The 23214-nt window shown below is 46.1% G+C and overlaps 2 protein-coding genes across 2 annotated transcripts; one reads left to right on the top strand and one right to left on the bottom strand.

Moving 5' to 3' along the window:
- Window positions 1-797: 797 nt before the first annotated feature.
- On the bottom strand, window positions 798-13201 carry sh3bp4a (SH3-domain binding protein 4a; the record flags this gene model as incomplete). Its single annotated transcript, XM_084454194.1, has 5 exons — window positions 13139-13201; window positions 9578-9785; window positions 7080-9445; window positions 1197-1385; window positions 798-1022 (listed from the first exon to the last, which is right to left on the bottom strand). The coding sequence occupies exons 2-5, from the start codon at window positions 9696-9698 to the stop codon at window positions 798-800; spliced, it is 2901 nt and encodes a 966-aa protein (XP_084310320.1). The 5' UTR covers window positions 9699-9785; window positions 13139-13201.
- An 8654-nt stretch (window positions 13202-21855) lies between these two features.
- On the top strand, window positions 21856-22241 carry s100b (S100 calcium binding protein, beta (neural); the record flags this gene model as incomplete). Its single annotated transcript, XM_084453630.1, has 2 exons — window positions 21856-21993; window positions 22092-22241. 2 exons carry the CDS (start codon window positions 21856-21858, stop codon window positions 22239-22241), a joined length of 288 nt encoding a protein of 95 aa, XP_084309756.1.
- Between the last annotated feature and the right edge of the window lie 973 nt (window positions 22242-23214).

Genomic DNA, 23214 nt, shown 5'->3' with positions numbered 1-23214 from the left:
ACTTTTCTCAAAACAGCTGCTATGCCACTTCATGTAGAAAAGATACTGTGCGTAGAAAGAGACAATTGAAATGGATTAAGAACTCCCATTCTGACTGACTCATCAGTAACCCTAACCCTAACCCTAACCCATTCTGACTGACTCATCAGTAACCCTAACCCTAACCCATTCTGACTGACTCATCAGTAACCCTAACCCTAACCCATTCTGACTGACTCATCAGTAACCCTAACCCTAACCCTAACCCTAACCCTAACCCTAACCCTAACCCATTCTGACTGACTCATCAGTAACCCTAACCCTAACCCATTCTGACTGACTCATCAGTAACCCTAACCCTAACCCATTCTGACTGACTCATCAGTAACCCTAACCCTAACCCTAACCCATTCTGACTGACTCATCAGTAACCCTAACCCTAACCCTAACCCTAACCCATTCTGACTGACTCATCAGTAACCCTAACCCTAACCCTAACCTTAACCCATTCTGACTGACTCATCAGAAGTCCAACCACAGAGAGAGAAAACAGCAGAGCTGTTTTCAGCAACACATAAAGGGTTAAGATCATGTGCAAAGGATGAGAAGAGGGTCAAAGTTCACAGGGTCAAAGTTCACAGTCTGACAGTTATAGTCAAGGTCTACATGGAGCAGCGGTCCTGAGGGCTAGAGAGAGATGGAGAGAGAGGGAGGGGGGTGAGGGGGGGGAGAAAGGGAGAGAGACAGACAGAGAGGAGGAGAGAGAGAGGGGGAGGGAGAGACGTAGGGAGGTGGTGTAAGGAACGATACCAGGCTCCTCAGACAGCCATGTCCCCGTGCCCCGCTGGACCGAAGGCCGAACTCCGGAGGACGTCCAGACAGTTGACCAGTATGAGGGCTCCAGTCAGGTGCTTCCAGCGCTTGGTTATGGGGTTCTTCATCTTGTCCAGGCCCAGGTGCAGCTCCTGGATCACGTCCCGGTAGCTGTCTCCGATGCGGGCAGCCCACGTCAACAGGAAGTCGTAGGCCGGCTTCCACATAGACTGGCAGGGGCATCAACAGAGATGGACATACAGTATCAACAGAGATGGACATACATTAGGAACTAGTGAAGCATACCTATAATATGACAATGTGATGGAGTGGATGACACGCAGAAACATTTAACATAACACATAACAGTGTGGTGTTTCAGTGACAATCAGTCCCCTGCCCACCTCGTTGTCCAGCAGTCCGTTCCTGTCTCTATGCGGAGCCTCGTAAGCCTCCATCTGCTGCTTGGACACGCTGGCCAGCTTCTCCGCCAGCTCCCTCCAGCGCGCGGCCACCTCCACGGCCGTGGTCAGCAGGATCAGGTCTATGATGAGCCTGGCCACCACGCCCTGGCAGTCCATCCTCAACAGGGCCTGGAGCAGAGACGCACCACGTCCACTACCGTTCAGCGACCGGTACGCAGAGACACACCACGTTCACCCACCACACTACGCTCTGCATACACACTGCACACACTCACCGCACTCCATCCTGTATATAGTACATAAATAGCATGCGTGCCTCTGCTTTTTTTTTTTTTTTTACAGTGTATCGTAATTTGTACATTGCACTGTATTTTGTTTGCAGTGTTTTTTGTATTTAGTATTTGCAGTGTTTTTTTTTTTTTTTTTTTTTTTTGTATTTGCAGTGTTTCGCAGTCATGTCTTTGCACTGTCCTGTCCTACACCCTATGTAGTCTGCAACAGCGTATGCCTCAACCCTAGTCAAATTCCTAGTATGTGTGAACCATATACAGGGCTAATAAAACAGATCTTGAATCTTGTTTACCAACCAGTACGCAGAGACAGACCATGATCCCTGCCGTTTACTGACTGGTACACCTCCACATATCCAACAACGCCACGGTGTTTTATCACTTTGACTTCAACAAATGGAGTTTTGATGAAAGACAAAAGCAGCACACTCACACACACACAAACATACACACAGACACACACACAAACGTACACACAGACACACACAAACACACACACACTCACACAAACATACACACAGACACACACACACACACAAACATACACACACACACACACACAAACGCACACACACACACACAAACATACACACAGACACACACACAAACGTACACACAGACACACACAAACACACACACACTCACACAAATATACACACAGACACACACACACACACACACATACGCACACACACACACAAACACACACACGCACACACACACACACACACAAACATACACACAGACACACACACAAACACACACACACAAACAAACACAAACACACTGACTGACTGATAAGCTGATAGGAGGGCAGGAGTGTGTAAAGTAAAATTGCATCAGTTTGCTGAGGGGGTAACTCCTCTGATCCCAACTGACCCCTGTCTACAGGCTGAGAGAGAGCAGAGCCCGGACGGACCGTCATGGACAAGCTGAGAGAGAGCAGAGCCCGGACGGACCGTCATGGACAAGCTGAGAGAGAGCAGAGCCCGGACGAACCGTCATGGACAAGCTGAGAGAGAGCAGAGCCCGGACGAACCGTCATGGACAAGCTGAGAGAGAGAGCAGAGCCCGGACGAACCGTCATGGACAAGCTGATGAGAGAGAGCAGAGCCCGGACGAACCGTCATGGACAGGCTGATGAGAGAGAGCAGAGCCCGGACGAACCGTCATGGACAAGCTGATGAGAGAGAGCAGAGCCCGGACGAACCGTCATGGACAAGCTGAGAGAGAGCAGAGCCCGGACGAACCGTCATGGACAAGCTGATGAGAGAGAGCAGAGCCCGGACGAACCGTCATGGACAAGCTGAGAGAGAGCAGAGCCCGGACGAACCGTCATGGACAAGCTGAGATAGAGCAGAGCCCAGACGAACCGTCATGGAAAGGCTGATGAGAGAGAGCAGAGCCCGGACGAACCGTCACGGACAGGCTGATGAGAGAGAGCAGAGCCCGGACGAACCGTCATGCCTCCTACATGAGCGACAGTGAGTAGGCTATCGTATCGACTGAGTTCCTAGGCACTGCGGTCAATTTCTTTCCGTGCTTTTTGAGTGGATATTGACCAGAACTTAAACGCTCAGGCGACCACACCACTTCCCTGTGTTTAGTTACGGCTCATGAAGTGAAACAACAATGTTGGAGGTACAGCCACATTACAGACAGTATAGATCGACTGTAACAATGGCCCAATACTTCCAGAGTCATATAGGGGCCTGCGAGTAAGTCCGTGTGTGTGTCAGTCCAAGAGTGCAGAGCAGAGCTTCAAAGTCCAGAGCTGCTGCAATTGGCCAGGGCCACCTGGTCTGAATGTGGCTGTTTTAATGAGTCTTGACTGCTGAATCAACCTTCACATTTCTGTCACATAACAATCTAAAATAGACGTGCCCTGACCACCACCCACCTGCTCCAGCTCGCTCCCGGCCATCTGCTGACAATGACACCTGGGTAAACTCCGAGTGACCCCACGCTGAGCCACAGTACGGCTTCAGTCTCAGGCACAACACGCTGGCAGGGCCCAAGATTTCATTAGCCTGTCACATGCTGATCTAAACTCCTAATATGTCTCTCTGCTCAATATACCTGCTGTATCTCTCACCCCAACCACCTTGACTGCAATGCAAAACTTCAATCACCAAACAAAACAAAACCTATGCAATATGCAGTACTGTATGTATATTATATTTATGATGTATTGTATTATAGCATACAATATATTACAATATGCACCATGAAACAGCCTAACTTTTCACAGCTCAAGTTTTCTAAAGCAAATCGTCAGTCGAGCTTCAATCATCAGTGGTGAGTAGCATCTGAATTGACTGAGCCTGGATTGAAATAGGGAGGAGGAACTAGTGAAATCTCTCTAAAATACTGTATGACATGGAGTCTCCCGACTCTCCACCATCTCTGTCCCTATCCCCCCAGCGTTGGGGAAAAGGCTGACAGACCTGACTACTGACCGACAGACCTGACTACTGACAGACCTGACTACTGACTGACAGACCTGACCGACAGACCTGACTACTGACTGACAGACCTGACTACTGACTGGCAGACCTGACTACTGACTGGCAGACCTGACTACTGACCGACAGACCTGACTACTGACCGGCAGACCTGACTACTGACCGGCAGACCTGACTACTGACTGGCAGACCTGACTACTGACCAACAGACCTGACCGACAGACCTGACTACTGACTGGCAGACCTGACTACTGACCAACAGACCTGACCGGCAGACCTGACTACTGACTGACAGACCTGACTACTGACTGGCAGACCTGACTACTGACTGGCAGACCTGACTACTGACTGACAGCTCAATCAAACTCTGGGCCTCTGGGCTGACGTACTGATCTATCTGGCAGCAGAGTGCAAATGAGCCACTCCTTCCCTGCATTCACAAGTGCCTGTCCCCGAAACGACAGGGAAGGTGAGAGGAGAGGAGAGACAGGAGAGGAGAGAACACCATTAACAAGGACTCAGCCTCCTCATTAAAGACACTGGGCTTTTAACAGTTGAGGAAAAGGGCTGTGGATCAGCACTTTGTAGCCGATAAAACGCTCCACTGTTGGATAGGGACCTGGGATGACACTGTGGTTCACCGTGTGCCGTTAGGAGGGTGGAACTTAAAACATTGCCAGTTCTCCTTGTCGAAATGCATGTCATGAAACTTTCAGATGCCAATAGAGATTTTGAGTCTTTTTCCCCTGTTCTGACCCTCATTATAGTGTTTTTGCTATACTAATAGCTGAGAAAGAAACCATGCGGACTACTTCCACTTACAAAACGTGTTGCTGTTCAGTGGTGCTCCCAGCGGCACCCTCTGCTACTGTACTGGGTTCCAGTGAAGAATGGTGGGATGGCTTTTAATTTGTTTCCCCGACGGGTAACGTGACCCATCATGTAGAAACTGGATGTAGTGTGTTGCATTGATCCCCCACCCCCGCCTCCTGCTCTCGTGTTTCACATGACAGCACCTGTCAGAGACAGGCAGCCATGTGACCAGGAACTGAGTCCCTAAAGCCTGCGCCTCATTGGCTCTAGAATAAGTTATAGAGATGGCCATTGGCCACCTCTCTACCTTTATATCTTGTTAATGGATGTTTCGTTGGGAAAGGCTACTTAACCTGAAATGCTACACTTTGAATGTTTCATTCAGTAACAATTCTATAATATCAGCTATTCAGAGGGGAAAGGATTGGCTAATCCACACATGACTTCATTAATCAAAGTTCAACTCTCAAACAATGCATACTGATCCGAAAGCTTCTTAGTTTCTGGCACAAAGTTCTCAATCAAGATTATCCTGACTGAAAGGCGAATTATGCTGTGTGTGAATAAGGTCAGGAAGAGAAAGTTGCAGACTTGCCACATTCACAGACTTTCAATCATTTTTTGAGATATAATTTTGCGAGAGCAAAAATGCCAGAAATAAAACAATTAATCAACAAAAGACAATTTTGGTTAATCAAGATCAGAGCCACAACCTAAACCCAAATCCAATTCAGAGAATGACACATTTTCCAAACACCTCACTCAAGCCATAGAGAATCCTCTTTAATAGGTTGTGTGACAGGGATCAATAGGGATCAATAATGGCTGAGAGACTTAATGCATAACTAGTGTCATCTCAGCCAAGGGGGGATTCGCAAAGTGCATTTCCTGCTGTATTCAAAGACTATCAACGCTACAGAAGCTGGAGTGAATAGACGACATATAGATCGGGTATCATTTGTCAAGGGTTAGCAAGAGCAAACCATAATGTTCAGATGAGGCTGTGCTTGGTGAGCTGGGTTAGGGGTATTCATGTCCAAGCCCCTTTGTGTGGACAGGTTGCCACGTAAGAATAGCACATCAACTTTTGGCTGATTAACATTATTTTCAAACTGAAACAGCCATTCTAAAGAGACACACAATAGCTTGGCTTTTACAAGATCTTTTCAGTTTCAGTTGCACTAAGCAGAATCTGCCTGCTACCGTAGGCAGAGCTTGGAGGCTTCTAGCACCTGCTCTTTCAGTGTTTGTTTGAGAAGCTGCAACAGCACTTCCTATATATACAGACTCCTTCTTATCCACAGTTGCTGTCAGGGTGGGACAAGACTGCTTAAACCATCAACACAAAAGCCCTGAAGGTAAAAACTGACCATGAATATATATCCATATACAAGAAATAAAAGTCAGAAATACTATTGATCTAGGTATTGCTGAGTAATGCTGGGTCTTAAACAGATGAATGTTTTAATTGTGGGGCCGCTGTAACTCAGTGGTAGAGCGTGTAGTCCAATGATCGTAGGGTCGGTGGTTTGAATTCTGCCTCCTCCTGTCCACATGTCGAAGTGTCCTTGGACAAGACACTGAACCCCAAACCCCAAATAAGCAGACTAGCACCTTACATGGCAGCTGTGGCCATTGGTGTGTGAATGTGTGTGTGTGTGTGTGTGTGTGTGTGTGTGTGTGTGTGTGTGTGTGTGTGTGTGTGTGTGTGTGTGTGTGTGTGTGTGAATGGTGTGAATGGAAGAATGAGAGGCCATTGTAAAGCGCTTTGGATAAAAGCGTTACGATTTACCATCCATAGTACTAATAGGGAAATCATGTTTGTGCACCCTGACAAAGTCATGCATCTTTACATTCAAAAACCACTAACCCTAACCCTAACCCTAACCCTAACCCTAACCCTAAACACCACTAACCCTAACCCTAACCCTGACCCTAACCCTAACCCTAAACACTGTAGTCTGGACTGTAGCAATGCAGATACTACTGTATGTACTAAAAATAAGACCATAACAGCACCGTAGAGAAATATCTCAGGGTCACTGTGGTGTACAGTATCATGACTCACAGTCACAGTCTGTCATGGGACTCTCCTCCTAAGCCCCCATCTCAAGGCATACCATGATCTGTTCACCACACGTGGCTTATCATGAGCACACCAACAAAAAGAGCACAATATGTTAGCATCTGAATGTGTCATATGTAAATGTGATGTAGAGAATTAACACACACATGCACGCACGCGCACACACACACACACACACACACACACACACACACACACACACACTTACTGCCATGAGTTCTTTCTGAAAGGACTTTTTCTCTTTGTTGTCCATGTTATTGCACTCCTCCTTCAGCTTCTCCAGGACTGATGCAACTCTTTCAGGCTCGTTATCCAGTTCAGTCCGACAGAAATAAGCCAAGGGTAGGTTGCAATATCCAAGAGCATCCGCGAATGCTCTCCAGTTTCCCACATTCTCCATCAGAACAGTCCTCACGGAGGCATAAATGTAGGTGAGGAACTTACAAGGCCTCAAGATCTGCTCCAGTAGCATGGTGGTAGTGAGATCCGGCCCGCAGAAATAGATAGGCTTGACTTTCCCCAAAACAAGAACATTCTTCACATGAACAAGGCCCATCTTTCCCTGATAATATCCTATAAACCACTCTTTGGTCCACAGCTGTCCCCTAAGCTTGACCTTCTCCTCACTCAAGAGGGCAATTATGTCTCCCTTCTTGTATTCCAACAGATACTGACTCTTGGTTTGTCTGATCACTGTTTTGAGCAACTTTCCAAACTTGAGACTGGTGATACATCGCTCCTGAAACTGGGGGTATTTGGTTGTCATGGCCAGAGGAGACAGAACTATATTACCAACCTCTTTCTTTTTCAGAAACCTCCTCTGGCCAGTACTGCTCTGTGCTCCGTTTTTCGGCGGGGGCTGTGGTGTTTGCACGCAGAACTGGGCGAGGATGCAGTCAAGGACATCCTTGACTTGGATACGCAGAGTGAAGTCTGAGATGTTGTCAGAGTTATGCGATGAGATCATGTACAAGAGCCGGCTTACTTTCCCCAGTTTGACCTGGAAGCCTCTGACGACCCCAGCCGGCTCATTAGCCTTCACCTCATAGCTAGACATGTTGGAGTATAAGCCGATCCGGAGGTCCTGAGGATAGCCCAGGACGAACTGATGCTTCCCCCACAACTGGAGGGCCACCGGAGGAGTAGAACTGGCCTGCCTACCCACCTCATTCACCAATAGAGTTTTTGGGGCACAGCCATGTCCAAATACAGCCACTACAGTCTTAAAGGAGGGATGGATGTGTTTTGGGCCATAGACCCCCAGGGTGACTTTCTTCTGAACATGGTCCCATACTGTTGTATTGAGGCTGAGGAGCTGGGCGTGTACTACCACCGCCACATACATACACGGCTCCAGGTTATCAAGCTGCACCTGGACTGTGTCCTTGTATATGTAAGCATGAGGAACGGGGGTGTAGGGCCCTTCCTTACAATCGCTCCTGACGCAGAGAACCTCCGCTATGTGGCTGCTCTCCCTCTTCACCAACACCGCCACGCTCATCTCCAGGGTGATGAAGGACTTGGTCTCCATGTTGCTCAGCTTGATTTCCACCAGGGGGCTCACGGTGGAGCACCGGTCGTTGTTCAGCTCCAGTGGAGGGTCCAGCAGGGCCTTCATGGAGATCTGCTGACTGTCTCCAGCGGCCACGTGGCCCTCGGGTACGTGGATGCTGATGTGGGTGTCGGGGAGCTGGACGGCTCCACCGCTGCTGTCCAGCTTGCACACGATGTTGGTTTCCACTGGCTGTGTCTGGCCCCACCCGGGGCTCTGCCCCAGGGAGTCAAGGTCATGGCAAGACCTGGCCAACTTACGATGGTTGAGCCAGGCAGTCCTGAAATCTTCCCTGCTTTGAAACTGCTCCGGAGACGGAGCCTTGAGGCCAGAGAAGAGCCCGGCAGATGGCAAGGGGGGACTGGTTTGTGTTTGCAGGATGGATAGCTCTGATAAACTGTAGGACCGCTTGCTCCTGAAGAACGGGTTGTCTCTGCGGAGCATCTGGAGGATGGCAGGGGCCGTGTCAAAGATGCTGCCACTGCTGTAGCCGTTGGTCATGGTGGTTCTGGAGGCAGAGAAGGGCGTGGAGGGGGCTTCTAGCGTGTCAAAGAGAAGCAGGTCTGTCGAGCTCCTCATTCCCCTCTGGTTACAGTTCCGATTCAGCTCATTACATGGAGAACCATTGACGAAGGGGTTGGTGGAGGTATGGCCAGAGAAAGGGTTGATGTTATAAGGCAGACTGGACTTTAGGGAGAACTCCGTCCACTCACCATGGAGGTCCAGCTCCTTAGCCCCGTCATCTGTGCACTCCCCCAGGTTGTCTATCATGCCGCTATCGCTGAGCGAAGAAACCCTGCAGTCGATCGGTTGAACGTAGGCCGACGGGATGTAGCCCATCTCCATGTTGTTGTGGGCGTACCACCACTCTCCCCCCGACACATCCAGAACATAGAGATGGTCGCCTTTGGAGAACTTCAGCGTAGTGAAGCTGGACGGGCAGTAGTCCTTTATGGCCACGACTTCCCGGGCGGTTTGGAAGGAGGCGGAGGCGTCCAACCTCAAGGCACTGGGAGAAGGCACTGGAGAGACAGAGATGGAGAGACGTCAGGGATAATATCTTACCTCAAGACCATACTGTGAAGTACTGGGTCTTTCAAGGACCATTCATATCAAAAACCTTGCAAGACTGGTTGGTTTGCTGGAACACTGACCTTTGACATCTGTGAGATTGTCCTCAGAGACGTCGTCGCCAAGGTCGATGAGCGTGCCCTCGGACTTGCAGCGAGGAAGGACGTGGTTGCTGCTGGTCACTCTGATACGATGGGCGGCCATACCGCTGCTTCCCCCCGTGGTCACTGTCACACTAATCTTTCATCCCTCCAATTCTGATTCTCAGTCATTGGCCTTTTTCCATCTCATCTGGACATGAAAACAAAAAGAGAAACTGAGCGCGTCTGCCATGTTCCAACAGAAAAATCCCCTCCCTGTTTCCTTTGTTTGCTTTTGATTTTTGTTTGCTTTTGATTTTTTTAAATGCAACTCACTACAGAAATACTGGGTTTTGCTCAAACTGCCATGGAGGCAGAATATATCTACATATCTGTCAATTCCTTGTGATGTGATGCATACTGTATCTGCCCTCAGACAACTCTGGCCTGTGAGGGCACAGCAGCCTAAGACACTCACATTAGCAGGCTGAGTCGGAATATCATAAATGCCAAACGGCGTTACACTGCACTAACACATCAGTCCTGTCCCAAGGCTGTGGTGACCATGTCTATCATGGACAGATAGATACTTTGGTCAGGAAGGAACAATAGTGATGGACTTCAAAGCTACATTTCTTGTTGAGAGAGAGATAACATCATACAGTAGCATGTCCACTCTCACTGTTTTGGCAACCTGGTTTTATCTTTCAAGACAGAGGGCTCCGGGTCCATTAATGTGACCAATACGGCCAGGATGACAAAAAGGCTGTCACCCCCTTTGATGTAACACCCAGACTGTGGAGCTGCAAGCTGAACAGCAGCAGTCGGCTGAGGTGAAAAAGGCACTTTTGAGATAAATCTGTATACAGAGAGGCAGATATGATGACTTGGAACCCAATGTTTCATGTTACTAGATTTCCATAGATAAGTGAATTTTCTATGTCTAATAGATTGAGTTTCACACAAGATGTTCCACTTCAAGCAGTGGTTCTGCTCATTTCAATCCGCCTTACGAGGTAGAAAGTTTATATCCTTACAGCACAAGCCAGGGAACTGATACATTTCCTTAGTAAAGCAGCATTTTGCTTTAACCTCAGGTCAAATGTTGCAACTGTAACCTTATTCAAATTATCATCTAAAAGACTGCCTCAGAGTATTTTAAAATGTAATATTGACAACTGTACATTGTAGGACAGATGGGATGGTGTGCACCAAAGCTTCAGAGTGAAGAATTGCTGCATACCAGTGTTCCAACATCCTGTCTCTCCACGCTTTGTATTCTGTGCAAATCTGTGCAAACTAAATATGAACTCCTGGGAGGTAAATCCCATGGTGTATAAAAGCAAAAAAAAACAAAAAAAACAAAAAAACACATGAATTAAAATTCCAGTGGTGCATAATCAAAAGCTGAGTACCAGGCTTCCTGCCAATGACCAACTGGCTCATGAGGAAGATAGACCACATTATCTTCCAATCATTCTTATTGTAAAATAATATCTGTATTAATCATCGATTCAACAATGACATTATCTGTGTCAATATTTCTATCATATTCTATCCACACTTAATTGAGGGCTTGATGAAAGACTTCCAGGTCACACACACTGAATATTAAAGCCATTTAATGAGACCTGATAGAACCATAATGTAGTCACTTCCCTCTGCGCTAATGGCACTAAGTGGTCCAGTCTGACTCATGGCTCTAGATAGGGAGGGCTGCCTCATGGCTCTAGATAGGGAGGGCTGCCTCATGGCTCTAGATAGGGAGGGCTGCCTCATGGCTCTAGATAGGGAGGGCTGCCTCAGGAGACATTTATCACCATGAATTCCTAACCTCAGCTTGTTCCCTAGGGATCAGTACATCTTGAAAGTTGGGAGAAATCTCTCTAGTCACTTTGGTGCAGATAATTTGTGATCCATTCATTGTTTCTTGGCTAGGTTTTCTTCTGTCAGCTAAGAGTGTGTGTGTCTGTGTGTGAGTGACTGAGTGTGTGTGTGAGTGACTGAGTGTGTGTGAGTGACTGAGTGTGTGTGTGTGTGTGTGTGTGTGTGTGTGTGTGTGTGTGTGTGTGTGCGTGTGTGTGTGTGTGTGTGTGTTTGTGTGTATGTGTGTAGGTGTGTGTGTGGGTAGTGAGAGATAGAGGGTGTGGATGGTATCTATGTGACTTATTGGGGTGTAGGTAAGGTAGGTAAGTAATCACAGTCGTATTGCCTTTGTACCTCTACCACTGACTCTGGCTCCACAGGGCAGGTCTGTCTGGTCGCTATGACGGGTTAGGGTTGATGGGTTAGGTAAGGGTTAGGGTTGATGGGTTAGGGTAAGGGTTAGGGTTGATGGGTTAGGGTAAGGGTTAGGGTTGATGGGTTAGGGTAAGGGTTAGGGTTGATGGGTTAGGGTAAGGGTTAGGGTTGATGCACTGCCCTCACAAGCAGGTTGGCAGGTGACGGAATTCCAATACTGGAATTGACACTTGATATCGATACCTGATAACACTGTAGTGTAAATACCAACACCTGATAACACTGCAGACGTAAACAGGAGCCCAGAGCAGAGGAGCACACACATGCGGTGACCCTAACCCTCCCCCTACCCCTCCCCCTAACCCCCAGAGCTGAGAAGCACAGAACTCTGGTACGAATATCGAGAGGGCAACTCGTTCCTTAGCAGAACGTACCTGAGGAGGGGATGACCAGGAAATGCTTCTCTGATGAAGAACAGACTGGCCTCCTACCATACTGCTCACATTCCTACAAAGATAAACCATCTACTGGCAGGAAATGAAAGGGATTCTTTGTTCTTTGCATAGTAATAAACCCCAAAGCCATCCATAAAAAAACTACTGCTGAAATTCAACTGGAAATGGCAGTTATTATAAGATCATAATCATAATAAGCGTATGATAGTGCTCAATGTCAGTTTTAATCAGGTAATAATAAACTGTTAAATACTCAAAGATGTGGTGTCTCATTCAATCAAACAGATGCTGTGGTGCCTGGCTTACTGTGTGGATGACAAGCCCCTCCTGAGCCAAAGTGAACAAGGTCATCTGATAAGCCTAAAATCCCCTCACTACCCAGAGTGTTGTGTGCCCTTATACCACACTTACCACAAGTGATACATGCCGGCAAACAACACACACTCATACACACATGTGAGTTCTGCCCCCCCCCCCCCCACACACAGGTAAGTGAGTTCTGACACACACACACACACACACACACTCACAGTATGGACACACACAGTACGGTGAGCAACGTGATCTAGTCGCCAGTCAGCGCGTTACTACAACGGGCTGCACATGGTGAAAGTGGCAGCTGTGTAGTCATTCCACTTACCCACACATTACTGTGAAATACAGTTACATTAAAGATGTGCCATTCAATTGAAAGTTAAAGGTAGGAAACCTAGATAAGGTACTAATTTGTTGAATAAACCTAATATTTGAATGCCTTAAGCAGTTAAGAAACCCGATAAGGTTTCAGAAATAGACCAACAGCCTATCCACTAATTTGTAGAGTAAACCTAATAGCCTATTTAAATGCCGTAAACATTGCGTGACTTACCTGATAAGGTTTCAGGGGACGGAATCAAATTGTATCCACGGGTCCACACGGTACCCCTTTCAACTTCGTAGCCTTCTGCCTCCTCTCCCCCCTCTCTCTCTATGCCCCCCCCCTCTCTCCCTCTCCCTCTCCCTCTCTCTCTCTCTCTCTCTCTCTCTCTCTCTCTCACTCTCTCTCTCTCTCTCTCTCTCTCTCTCTCTCTCTATCTCTCTCTATCTCTCTCTCCCTCTTCGAGTGTTGGATAATGGCTCGACCACTCCGGCAAGAGCTGATGTCATCACGGGTAGGAGGAGACTAGAAGCGAATGAGTGACGCTAATCATGTCTATACGATTGTGTGAAAATACGATACTGCACTGGATTTCATGCCCATCTTTCGTCATGAGTAGCTCTCACTGTATAAAGACTATCGTGTTAAACGCAACTGATGTCAGTAGACGGGCTCTAAAGACACTGGGTTGTGTGGCTTGTGTTCCTCCTCTTTTTAACACATTAGTTACCAGCATGCCTTGACAGGCAGGTGCTTGCAGCTTAGAATAGCCTAATGTCTTTGTATTCGGAGTGGACATATAGGCTACATACAAGGCAGAGGCTTTGGGTGAAGGCAGTTCAAAGTGCATTAAGGTCATTACCTTATCGGACACCGACAGAAGCCCGAGTGTTTGTGTATTGTTTCCTGCGCGGACTCCTGTTCTCTCGTCCATGTATCAGAACAGAAGGGCGATCATATTCTCGACCAATTCTACAGTAGTAGTCTCAATAGACGTTTAGTTCTGAGTGACAATGACCTCATCCTCTTCTGTGATACCACCGCCCAAAATGTAATTCACTCTGTCCTGTCAGAGTGCTAGTAGCCTATCCGTGGTGAATTGGATAGCTATGACTGATGTATCAGCCTTTTCTCGAAGTGATATCCACACTGACATTGTTGCAGAACTTTACTTTCTGCAGTTACCTTGTGACAGGCACAGTGAAATATTATTATTGCAAGTTATTTAGCGAAGTGAAGTTGTTTTGATTTTGGATATTCCAGTTGAATATTCGAGGTGAACTTCACCGACTCTTTGACGCTTATTTCGCCGACTCTACCCTACCGAAAGCCGGGGTTGAGAGCGGTTCCGCAACGGTCCTCAAGACCGGCTTCTTCGCAATGCAACGTAAATGTTAGGGGCCGTCTACAAATGACCGTTTTATATGACTTTTTTCAAATCTTTGATTTTCAATAGCTCTGGTACCACGTGACCCAAACTATACACCAAAATAGACTAATTTTTCAGGGAAAATTGCTGCACAAGATACACCTTTCATTTTCACCAATTTCATCTCACATTATTTTATATGAATTTTTATCTTCCATTTTTTACCTTTTCTTTTCAATAGCTCTGGGACCACGTGAACTAAAGACCCCAAAATAGGATTGTTCAGGGACATTGTCTGCACGAGTTACATCTTTTAGGGGGCTTTAGTGTAGGCTCATTTCAAATGTGTGCATGTTCCAAAGAATATTTAATATTTTGTACACTTTAACAGTCTTTAAGAGGTGCTTGAGCAGAGCGTGGTAATGGTGATTAGCGCTAGTTTATAACAGATGCCTCCAGTGCTGCAGTTTTAATTGGCAACACTTTAATGCCCTAGAGTACCTCCTCCCAACAGCTGTCTACTCAAAGACTTTGGTTGTGAGTTTCCTCTGGCATCATAATGTCTAGAAGGCTGTCAGGAGGCTGTCAGGAGGCTGAGAGGAGGCTGTCAGGAGGCTGAGAGGAGGCTATCAGGAGGCTGAGAGGAGGCTATCAGGAGGCTGAGAGGAGGCTATCAGGAGGCTGAGAGGAGGCTGTCAGGAGGCAGGTATTTTGGCTTGGTTGGCTTCCACCAAGAGTTATCACTTCCCTCCGCTGAGGTCTGTGAGATACACATGTACAGGGGATAAACCCTCTCAATCTAGCCTCTGGAAGTTCTCAGCAGAGCTGCTGTTCTTCCACGAGGGAAAGCACTGTGCTATCAACACCAAGGCTAGGGAGCTTTATACCTGTCAATTCTAGAATAGACTTTAAAATACTTTTATTAGTCTATAAATCTCTCCACAGTCAGGCACCTGAATACATTTCAGACATGCTTGTCAGGTACATGCCCAACAGACCCCTCAGGTCCTCAAGTACTGAACTCCTAACGGGCCGCTCACACGCTTGCGTTTGATGCGTCAACATTGACGGATGCCATTCACTTTCAATGGCTACAGCCGAATGGCATTCTGGTTCCGTTGTTGTCCCGTTGCGTTGCCTGCATTGCTAGCGTCGAAAGTTGAGCAATGTTCAACTTTCAGATGCGTTGCTGGAGCTGCCAACCAATCAGATGTCTTGACGAAGAAAGACGTCATCGCAGGGCGGGATTTGGTTGTTGTTGCGTGCAGCAGACACGCCTTCCGCCATACGTTGACGAAACGGAAGCGTGTGAGCAGGCCGTAACAGTTCCAAAAGCCAGGACCAAGAGACACTCTGGAACACCTTGCCAGAGTGCCTAAGCAGGGCCGAAACAATGGAAATCTTAAAGCGAGATCTCAAGACGTACCTTTTCAGCCTAGCCTACTATCACTAGCCCGCTGTAGGTCCGCTAGCCTTGTGTTATCTGGGTTTATCCCTTACCTTTGTCCAGAAACAGAAGTTGAACCAATTGCAGCAAAATAACTAACGTTACAGGAATCATCAGTGTAGCTGCTGCTTTAGCCACTGACTGCTACCATTAATGTTATGGAAGCTGCTGCTAGTTGTTGTGAGCTCATGAGCTAACTGGCTATCACACTCTTATTGTGCTGGATTAACATTGGAAGCATTGGAACTGATGTGTCCAAGTGACAAGACCTATCTTAATTTATCAGACATTATTTCATGTCATTTCAATTCACAGCTATTTCAGTGGCATGATTAGCTTACGTCCTACTAGTCCTGAACAGAAACAAGCCAGCTACGCACATAAGCCAGGCTGGACCTGGCCTGGTTTTGTTTCCCTCTGGAATATGTAGGGGTGGGACCTATGCCCACCCTCCCATTAATCTCTGTAAAGCGCATTGTGTTGCCTCTGTGTATGAAATGCACTATATAAATAAAGTTTGATTTGATTTATACTACCACATCAATTTCAGTCTAAAAAATAAGCAAAGCCAAGTGAGACTTAAAAACATTTTTTAAATGGTTATATTCAGCTGTGTGGGTTAGGGTGAGGTGCGTGTACACAGCCTCTGAGAAAGACGTTAATTTGCTTTTTGACTGATGGCTCAGCTGCCTAATGAGGGAGAGAAGGGTTAGTTAGAGTTAGGGTTAGTCGTAGGGTTAGGGTTCGTTAGGGTTAGGGTTCGTTAGGGTTAGGGTTAGTTAGGGTTAGGATTAGTCTTAGTGGAATACTCTGGTCATATGACAGTACGTATTATGGAGGACAAAGGTCGACATATAGAGTTTGATTTCTGAATAGTCACTGATTCTAAAGGTTATGACTAGATTTCAAAGAGGCTTAGGCAATATGGGTTATAATAATCTAGGTAATTTATGTTATAAATTCCCTTATTCAACAGAGGCTTCTTTCAATCAAATACTTCATAACATAATCCTGAGGTCTGTTACAAATCCTCTTCCAATATCTCTATACTTTTCTAGGTCTGACGAAAGCATGAAGAGAGTAGGTTGCCCAATACTGTACATATTCCATATTCAAGACAGAAAAGAGATTATTAAATGCAATTTACCCCCGTTGTAGCCTGAAGGTGTGCCATTCCGTAAGCCGTGCCCCCGATGGAGAACTCTGCTTTGATGAATCTCTGCCTAGCCTAGGTCCTGGTACTCTCCTATCAGAGATCACAGAAGCTCTGCCCTGATCCCCGCCTGCTTGCTTCTCCTCCACGCTGGAGGGTTAGGGTTAGGGTTAGGCTTGCTTCTCCTCCTAACCCTAACCCTAACCCTAACCCTAACCCTAACCCTAACCCTAACCCACGCTGATGGACAGACTGTCCAGTACTACATAGCAGGCCGTCTGGGTTAGGGTTAGGGTTAACCCTAGGGTTAGGGTTAGGGTTAGGGTTAGGGTTAACCCTAACCCTAACCTAACCCTGAACCACTAGCGAAGTCTCTGGCCTCGGCAGACAGCAGCAGCAGACTGGCCTACACTCTTAACTAGGATCCTATATCTGCTCCTAGCTATCGTCCTAATCCTATTGTTGTTATTGTTGTTGTGCAAATGAGCCCACGTACTCTGCAGCACCAGATCACATGCACGTACACAAAACAAACCAGGAAGTCACGCTGTAATTACTCCTGCTGGTCTTTCACAAATACGGAACCAAAAAAGTCAATGGAACGAAATTCATAGGTCTTTACAGCATGTATAATGTATTGCTTGTATACATGTTCACAAGCATTGAGCGAAATGATGTCCTTGTGACTGTCGAAGAGTCAGAATTGGTATACAGGAAATGTAAGTGTCATGCAGGATAAAGGTCTGTCTGTCTGGAAGGTCACCTGAGTGTGCGTGTTGTCTCCCTCTGGGGATGGAGAGCTCTGATCTGGGGCCGTAAGCCGATCATGGTGGGGATTGTATCTCCGGGCCTATCCTGAGTGAGAGTAGCTCGGAAAGAGGATTATCGGGTGATGAGAGATAAAGCCACTTGGACACTCTGAGGCTGATCACATGCAGTCTTTTATACAGTGTCTCAAAGCTTGTTTTGCCTGTCGTATTGTAGGCTACAGCATCTGTGGGTTTGAGTTGGTATTCAAAAATATTTCCACCAGACATGACCTTTGACAACAAGTGTACATGGGGCAATCTTACAGTATATTCCTCTATACTGAATCCAATACAAACAAATACACAATATAGATAATTCCTCAGCTATTACTAATAGAGCTGTTTGAATACAGTTTGGAGAGGGTTAGGGTTAGGGATAGTTTGGAGAGGGTTAGGGATAGTTTGGAGAGGGTTAGGGTTAGGGATAGCTTGGAGAGGGTTAGGGATAGTTTGGAGAGGGTTAGGGTTAGGGATAGTTTGGAGAGGGTTAGGGATAGTTTGGAGAGGGTTAGGGTTAGGGATAGTTTGGAGAGGGTTAGGGATAGTTTGGAGAGGGTTAGGGTTAGGGATAGTTTGGAGAGGGTTAGGGATAGTTTGGAGAGGGTTAGGGATAGGGAGAGTTTGGAGAGGGTTAGGCCACAGTAGAAATCACAGATATTACAGCATGAAGAACAACACACAGATGGCATTAGGAGTGAGTGACAGATTTAGGTCTGATCTGAGATCTGAGTGACAGATTTAGGTCTGATCTGAGATCTGAGTGACAGATTTAGGTCTGATCTGAGATCTGAATGACAGATTTAGGTCTGATCTGAGATCTCTGAAACAAAGTTCTAGAAACTGAAGAGGAAGCCAACCATGCCACGGACAACACTGACACTGATCTGGAACAAGTGGACAACAGAGTGACCCCCAGTGTATCCAGTCCAATGCAGTAGATAGTCACTCAGATGGAACCAGGCCAGAGGGTTAGCGCATAAGGACTGTTGCTTAATAGTCATCAGTAATCAATCTATTAATAACTGAATATAACTGAATACTGTCTTGAACTGAAGTCTCCCATGTAATTAAGTGTTCAGCTACTCCCATCTTGTGGTGAAAAATGGAATAGACGCTAACTACAGGTGCATGGGGGTCTGAGACTGGATGGTGGGGGGGTTCTCTCTCACCCCCTTGTGGAAACAAATGCTTTGTCTAGCTCAAATCGCCGTGGCATGCCAGAAATTAATGTGAATTAATGAGAACGGGACACCAAGCCCCCCCAACCCCCGCTGCCTTCAACCACAACTCCGTCCAACTGAGTCCAACACTATCGTTACTGTGTCCAAGCTACTTGTGCTAAAGAAGGATATTGTTGCATAACAGAAAGTAGTTCTAAGTGATACTCATGAAAAGGGCTGGTATCCTTCTACCCCGGCCTCCAGAGCTCTGGCCAGGTGATGAGTCAGACACTTGGCAAACCTTCTGAGCTCAGCTAGTGGTAATGACACATTGTCATGGCAACGGCAGAGCTTGAGGATGATCTCACACGTTTCAGAGAGAGAGAGTGAAAGAGGGAGGGAGGGAGAGAGAGAGAGGGAGGGAGAGAACGAGAGAGAAAGGGAGGGAGGGAGAGAGAGGGAGAGAACAAGAGAGAAAGGGAGGGAGGGAGAGAGAGAGCGAGCAGGAGGCCTCTGTCCCTAGTGAACCAGAGGAGGAGCAGTCTGGAGATAGACAGGGTTAGGGTTAGGGTTAGGGTTAGGGTTAGGGTTAGGGTTAGGGTTAGGGTTAGGGTTAGGGTTAGCGAGCAGGAGGCCTCTGTCCCTAGTGAACCAGAGGAGGAGCAGTCTGGAGATAGACAGAAACAGAACATGGACACAAACACAAACATTAGTATTCAAATAGACACACAAGGCTCCAGCTATCAATACCAATGTATACCAGTAGGTACTGATAGATTTGTTGTGATTTGTACTTCTTGGTCATATCGATTCTGGTGTGTCCAAGGGAGGGTGAGGGTTAGGGTTAGGATACACCTCCTGGTACTGTGATTCTGGTGTGTCCAAGGGCTCCTGGTGGCTTCAGTAATGAAAGGTCCAGGGATACTCCTCCTGGTACTGTGGCTTCAGTAATGAAAGGTCAAAGGATACTCCTCCTGGTACTGTGGCTTCAGTAATGAAAGGTCCAGGGATACTCCTCCTGGTACTGTGGCTTCAGTAATGAAAGGTCCAGGGATACTCCTCCTGGTACTGTGGCTTCAGTAATGAAAGGTCCAGGGATACTCCTCCTGGTACTGTGGCTTCAGTAATGAAAGGTCCAGGGATACTCCTCCTGGTACTGTGGCTTCAGTAATGAAAGGTCCAGGGATACTCCTCCTGGTACTGTGGCTTCAGTAATGAAAGGTCCAGGGATACTCCTCCTGGTACTGTGGCTTCAGTAATGAAAGGTCCAGGGATACTCCTCCTGGTACTGTGGCTTCAGTTATGAAAGGACAAAGAACCACGCCTCAGTACAGTCAATGAGGGAGGCAGACCAACATACCATCGACAGACAGACACGCACGCACGCATGCACGCACGCACGCACACACACAGACAGACAGGTAGAGTCACATAGACAGACAGACAGACAGGCAGAGAGTCAGAAACAGACAGAAAGTTGATACAGCCATCTGACCACAATCATTTACACACATTTTCTGCAAACAAAGGCAATGTTTCAGTCAACAATGGTCCACTGTTGTGTCAGAATGAGAAGTGTATCGCAGAGGAGACAAAGAAACATTGATCATTTAATAAATAGCACTTTCACCCAACAGCTTCCTGTCCAGCATGCAAATGAGACAGCAGCAAGACAAAGGAGTTTGGAGGAGGGAGAAGTCAGTCCAACAGGAATCCAGAGTTGGATGAAAGATGCTTTTCTGTGTTGGTTAATGTAGTTCCACCGTTTGCTCCTGTAACTGTAGCATGTGCTCACAGCCTCTCTGGTTCACACCCTTAACAATGCTGTTCACTGATGACTACAATTCAGGCTATTTCAATAGTGCGTAGCTTGTTTCCTTCCATATGTATTCTATGGATGAAGTGACAGATTTGAAGCATCACTAGACATTAGACTTTAGAGCATTTCAGCATTTGTGTCTGTGTGTTTGGTGCACCGTTTGGGGGGCAGAGGGCACACGTCTGGCCAACTGCACCAGAGAAAAGAATCTCCTCATTGACATGCAGAGACATCCATTTCCTCTGAAGCAGAGCATTGTTGCAGAGCAGATGCCTGAACACAAAATGTTGGTGGGAAGGGAGGTGACCAGAGGGGTCCAGCGAGATCTAAAGGAATCGCCATACATAGATAATGCTCTATACATTCAAGAGACTTAAAGAGAGGGAGGCATCAGTGTTTACCGACTTGTATGTTTATTCATCCCAAATTGGATTGATGATCTTTTGGGCTGTACTTTGTAAATGTCAATGGAGGAAAGAAAATAAAATGTTGTATGGTCTAATCTATTATTCTAAGGATGATCAAATATAGCAGATATCAGATGTGGCATACAGTTTGATATCCATGGTTGTTATTAATATCCAGTTTATACATTCTTGTTGAGAAGCACATTGTCTCGTTTGATATCCAAATTCCAAAATCATGAGTTTCAAAAAATATTTTTTTAGTTGAATATTTCGATGCCAAAGGATGTTATACTTATCAATGGTGACTTGTGTGCAAGGACACAGCTAGTGGAGTGAGGGTGTTGGGGGGAGGCTATTGGTCAGTGTGCTAGACTGGCAGCGTCCTGTGTCCACAGCCTTAGCCCTCCCCATCCCCACTATAAAAGCTTAGTCTCCATGTCCCTGCCACTACTCGCTCTGATCACAAAATCTTCTGTTCCCGTCCAAGACGCACGGGTAAGTCTGGAATTCTGTCATATTACGCATTGTTTCCAAGGGCAATTTCATTAATGCCTAATACCTTGATACCTTGACAAGCTTGTGACATGGATCCATAGTTGTTATAGACTTTTTTCATTAGGCCTATTGAAAAAAATAATTACATTTGTATAAATAAATAATTTTTTAGTTTGTGCTAAATCATTATATTTTACTGTGCTATCAACATGTCCTGATGTAGTTATTACATAGTAACATATATGAAAATTCATTCTTTCTGCTGTTGTCCAGCCTATTACAAAGAGCAATGACTGACTTGGAGACTTCAGTGGCCACCATTATTGACGTTTTTCACAAGCATGCAGAGAAAGAAGGGGACAAGCATAAATTAAAGAAAAGTGAACTGAAGGACTTGATAAATGATGAACTACCAACCCTGCTGGGAGTAAGTTACAGAACAAAATTATATCATTAATGATCTTAATTAATTATTAATTAACTTGGAATAACTCTGACTTTATCCATGTCATGGTTTGCTCTCAGCAAGTGAAAGACCAGGCTACGATGGACAGTTTGATGGAGAGTCTGGACTCAGACGGAGACTCCGAGTGCGACTTCCAGGAGTTCATGACTTTCATCACCATGGTTACTGTCTGTTGCCATGAGTTCTTTCACGACCATGAAGACGAGTAGGCACCAGTAGCTGTAGACGGAAGGTAGTGAAATATAAGGTGAAATACTGAGGTTACAAATAGATTCCAATACAAACTTTGGATCAATACTCTATCTGTTGGTCCTCTGTAGTTTTTGTAGGTTTCATTGTGTAGGCCTACTGTATATCCTGATGCCTAAAGCTAAAGTGTCTGTTCATTACCAATGTTTGATCAGTGTATTTGCTGTGGTCAGATAATCATAACAGAAATTTAGTCAAATGGGCGTTTTGCTAATCAAGACACTTGGTAGGATCGTTTTTGGCAAGAAAACATGTAGGCATCTATAGCCTAACATCTTTCTAAAGCAATGTGGCTTTAGATGATTTTGATCATCTTTATTGGTTAGAAATATTGTATTTTACTCTAACAGTGTAGGCCTATGCATGATACCACTCTCAGTTTACTCTAACAGTGTAGGCCTATGCATGATACCAGGCCTATGCATGATACCACTCTCTTTCTGGTTCGGTTTGGTCTGATTCCAGACATGTAAGTGTATTTTCTGTTCACCACTCATCATTTCTGCAGTCAACTGACCAAGAGTGACTCATATGTAACTCAATTCAAACATCCATTGTATTCTTTTGCCTATGTTCCTCTAAGATCATTTTGACAATTTGGCAAGCATTATAAACACTAAGAATGCCATGCACCTCTGGATTGGGACTGTAGATTTCACAGATCCTCTAGATGGCAGTGTTACTGTACTACACAGCTAAAGGGAGACTGAACCAGGGGCTGTGAGAAACCTGTAGAGAAAAATATATTTATTGTATCTTTTGTTATGTGCAACTTCCAGATAGTACATCTTCATATGGGGTCAGATTGGATTATGATATCCCAGAATTGTTGAGCTCATCAAAGATTGTTGTTCAAAAATGTATTGCAATTGGTAGCAGCTTTCTCTTTGAGCTGTCAGTAAAATAATTCTCTCAACAAGCAACTTGTATGCA

This window comes from Borostomias antarcticus, assembly GCF_949987555.1.
Source record: "Borostomias antarcticus genome assembly, chromosome: 19".
NCBI classification, from domain to species: domain Eukaryota; kingdom Metazoa; phylum Chordata; class Actinopteri; order Stomiiformes; family Stomiidae; genus Borostomias; species Borostomias antarcticus.
Note: the sequence above shows the minus strand (reverse complement) of the source record. Positions and strands in the feature narration are given on the sequence as shown.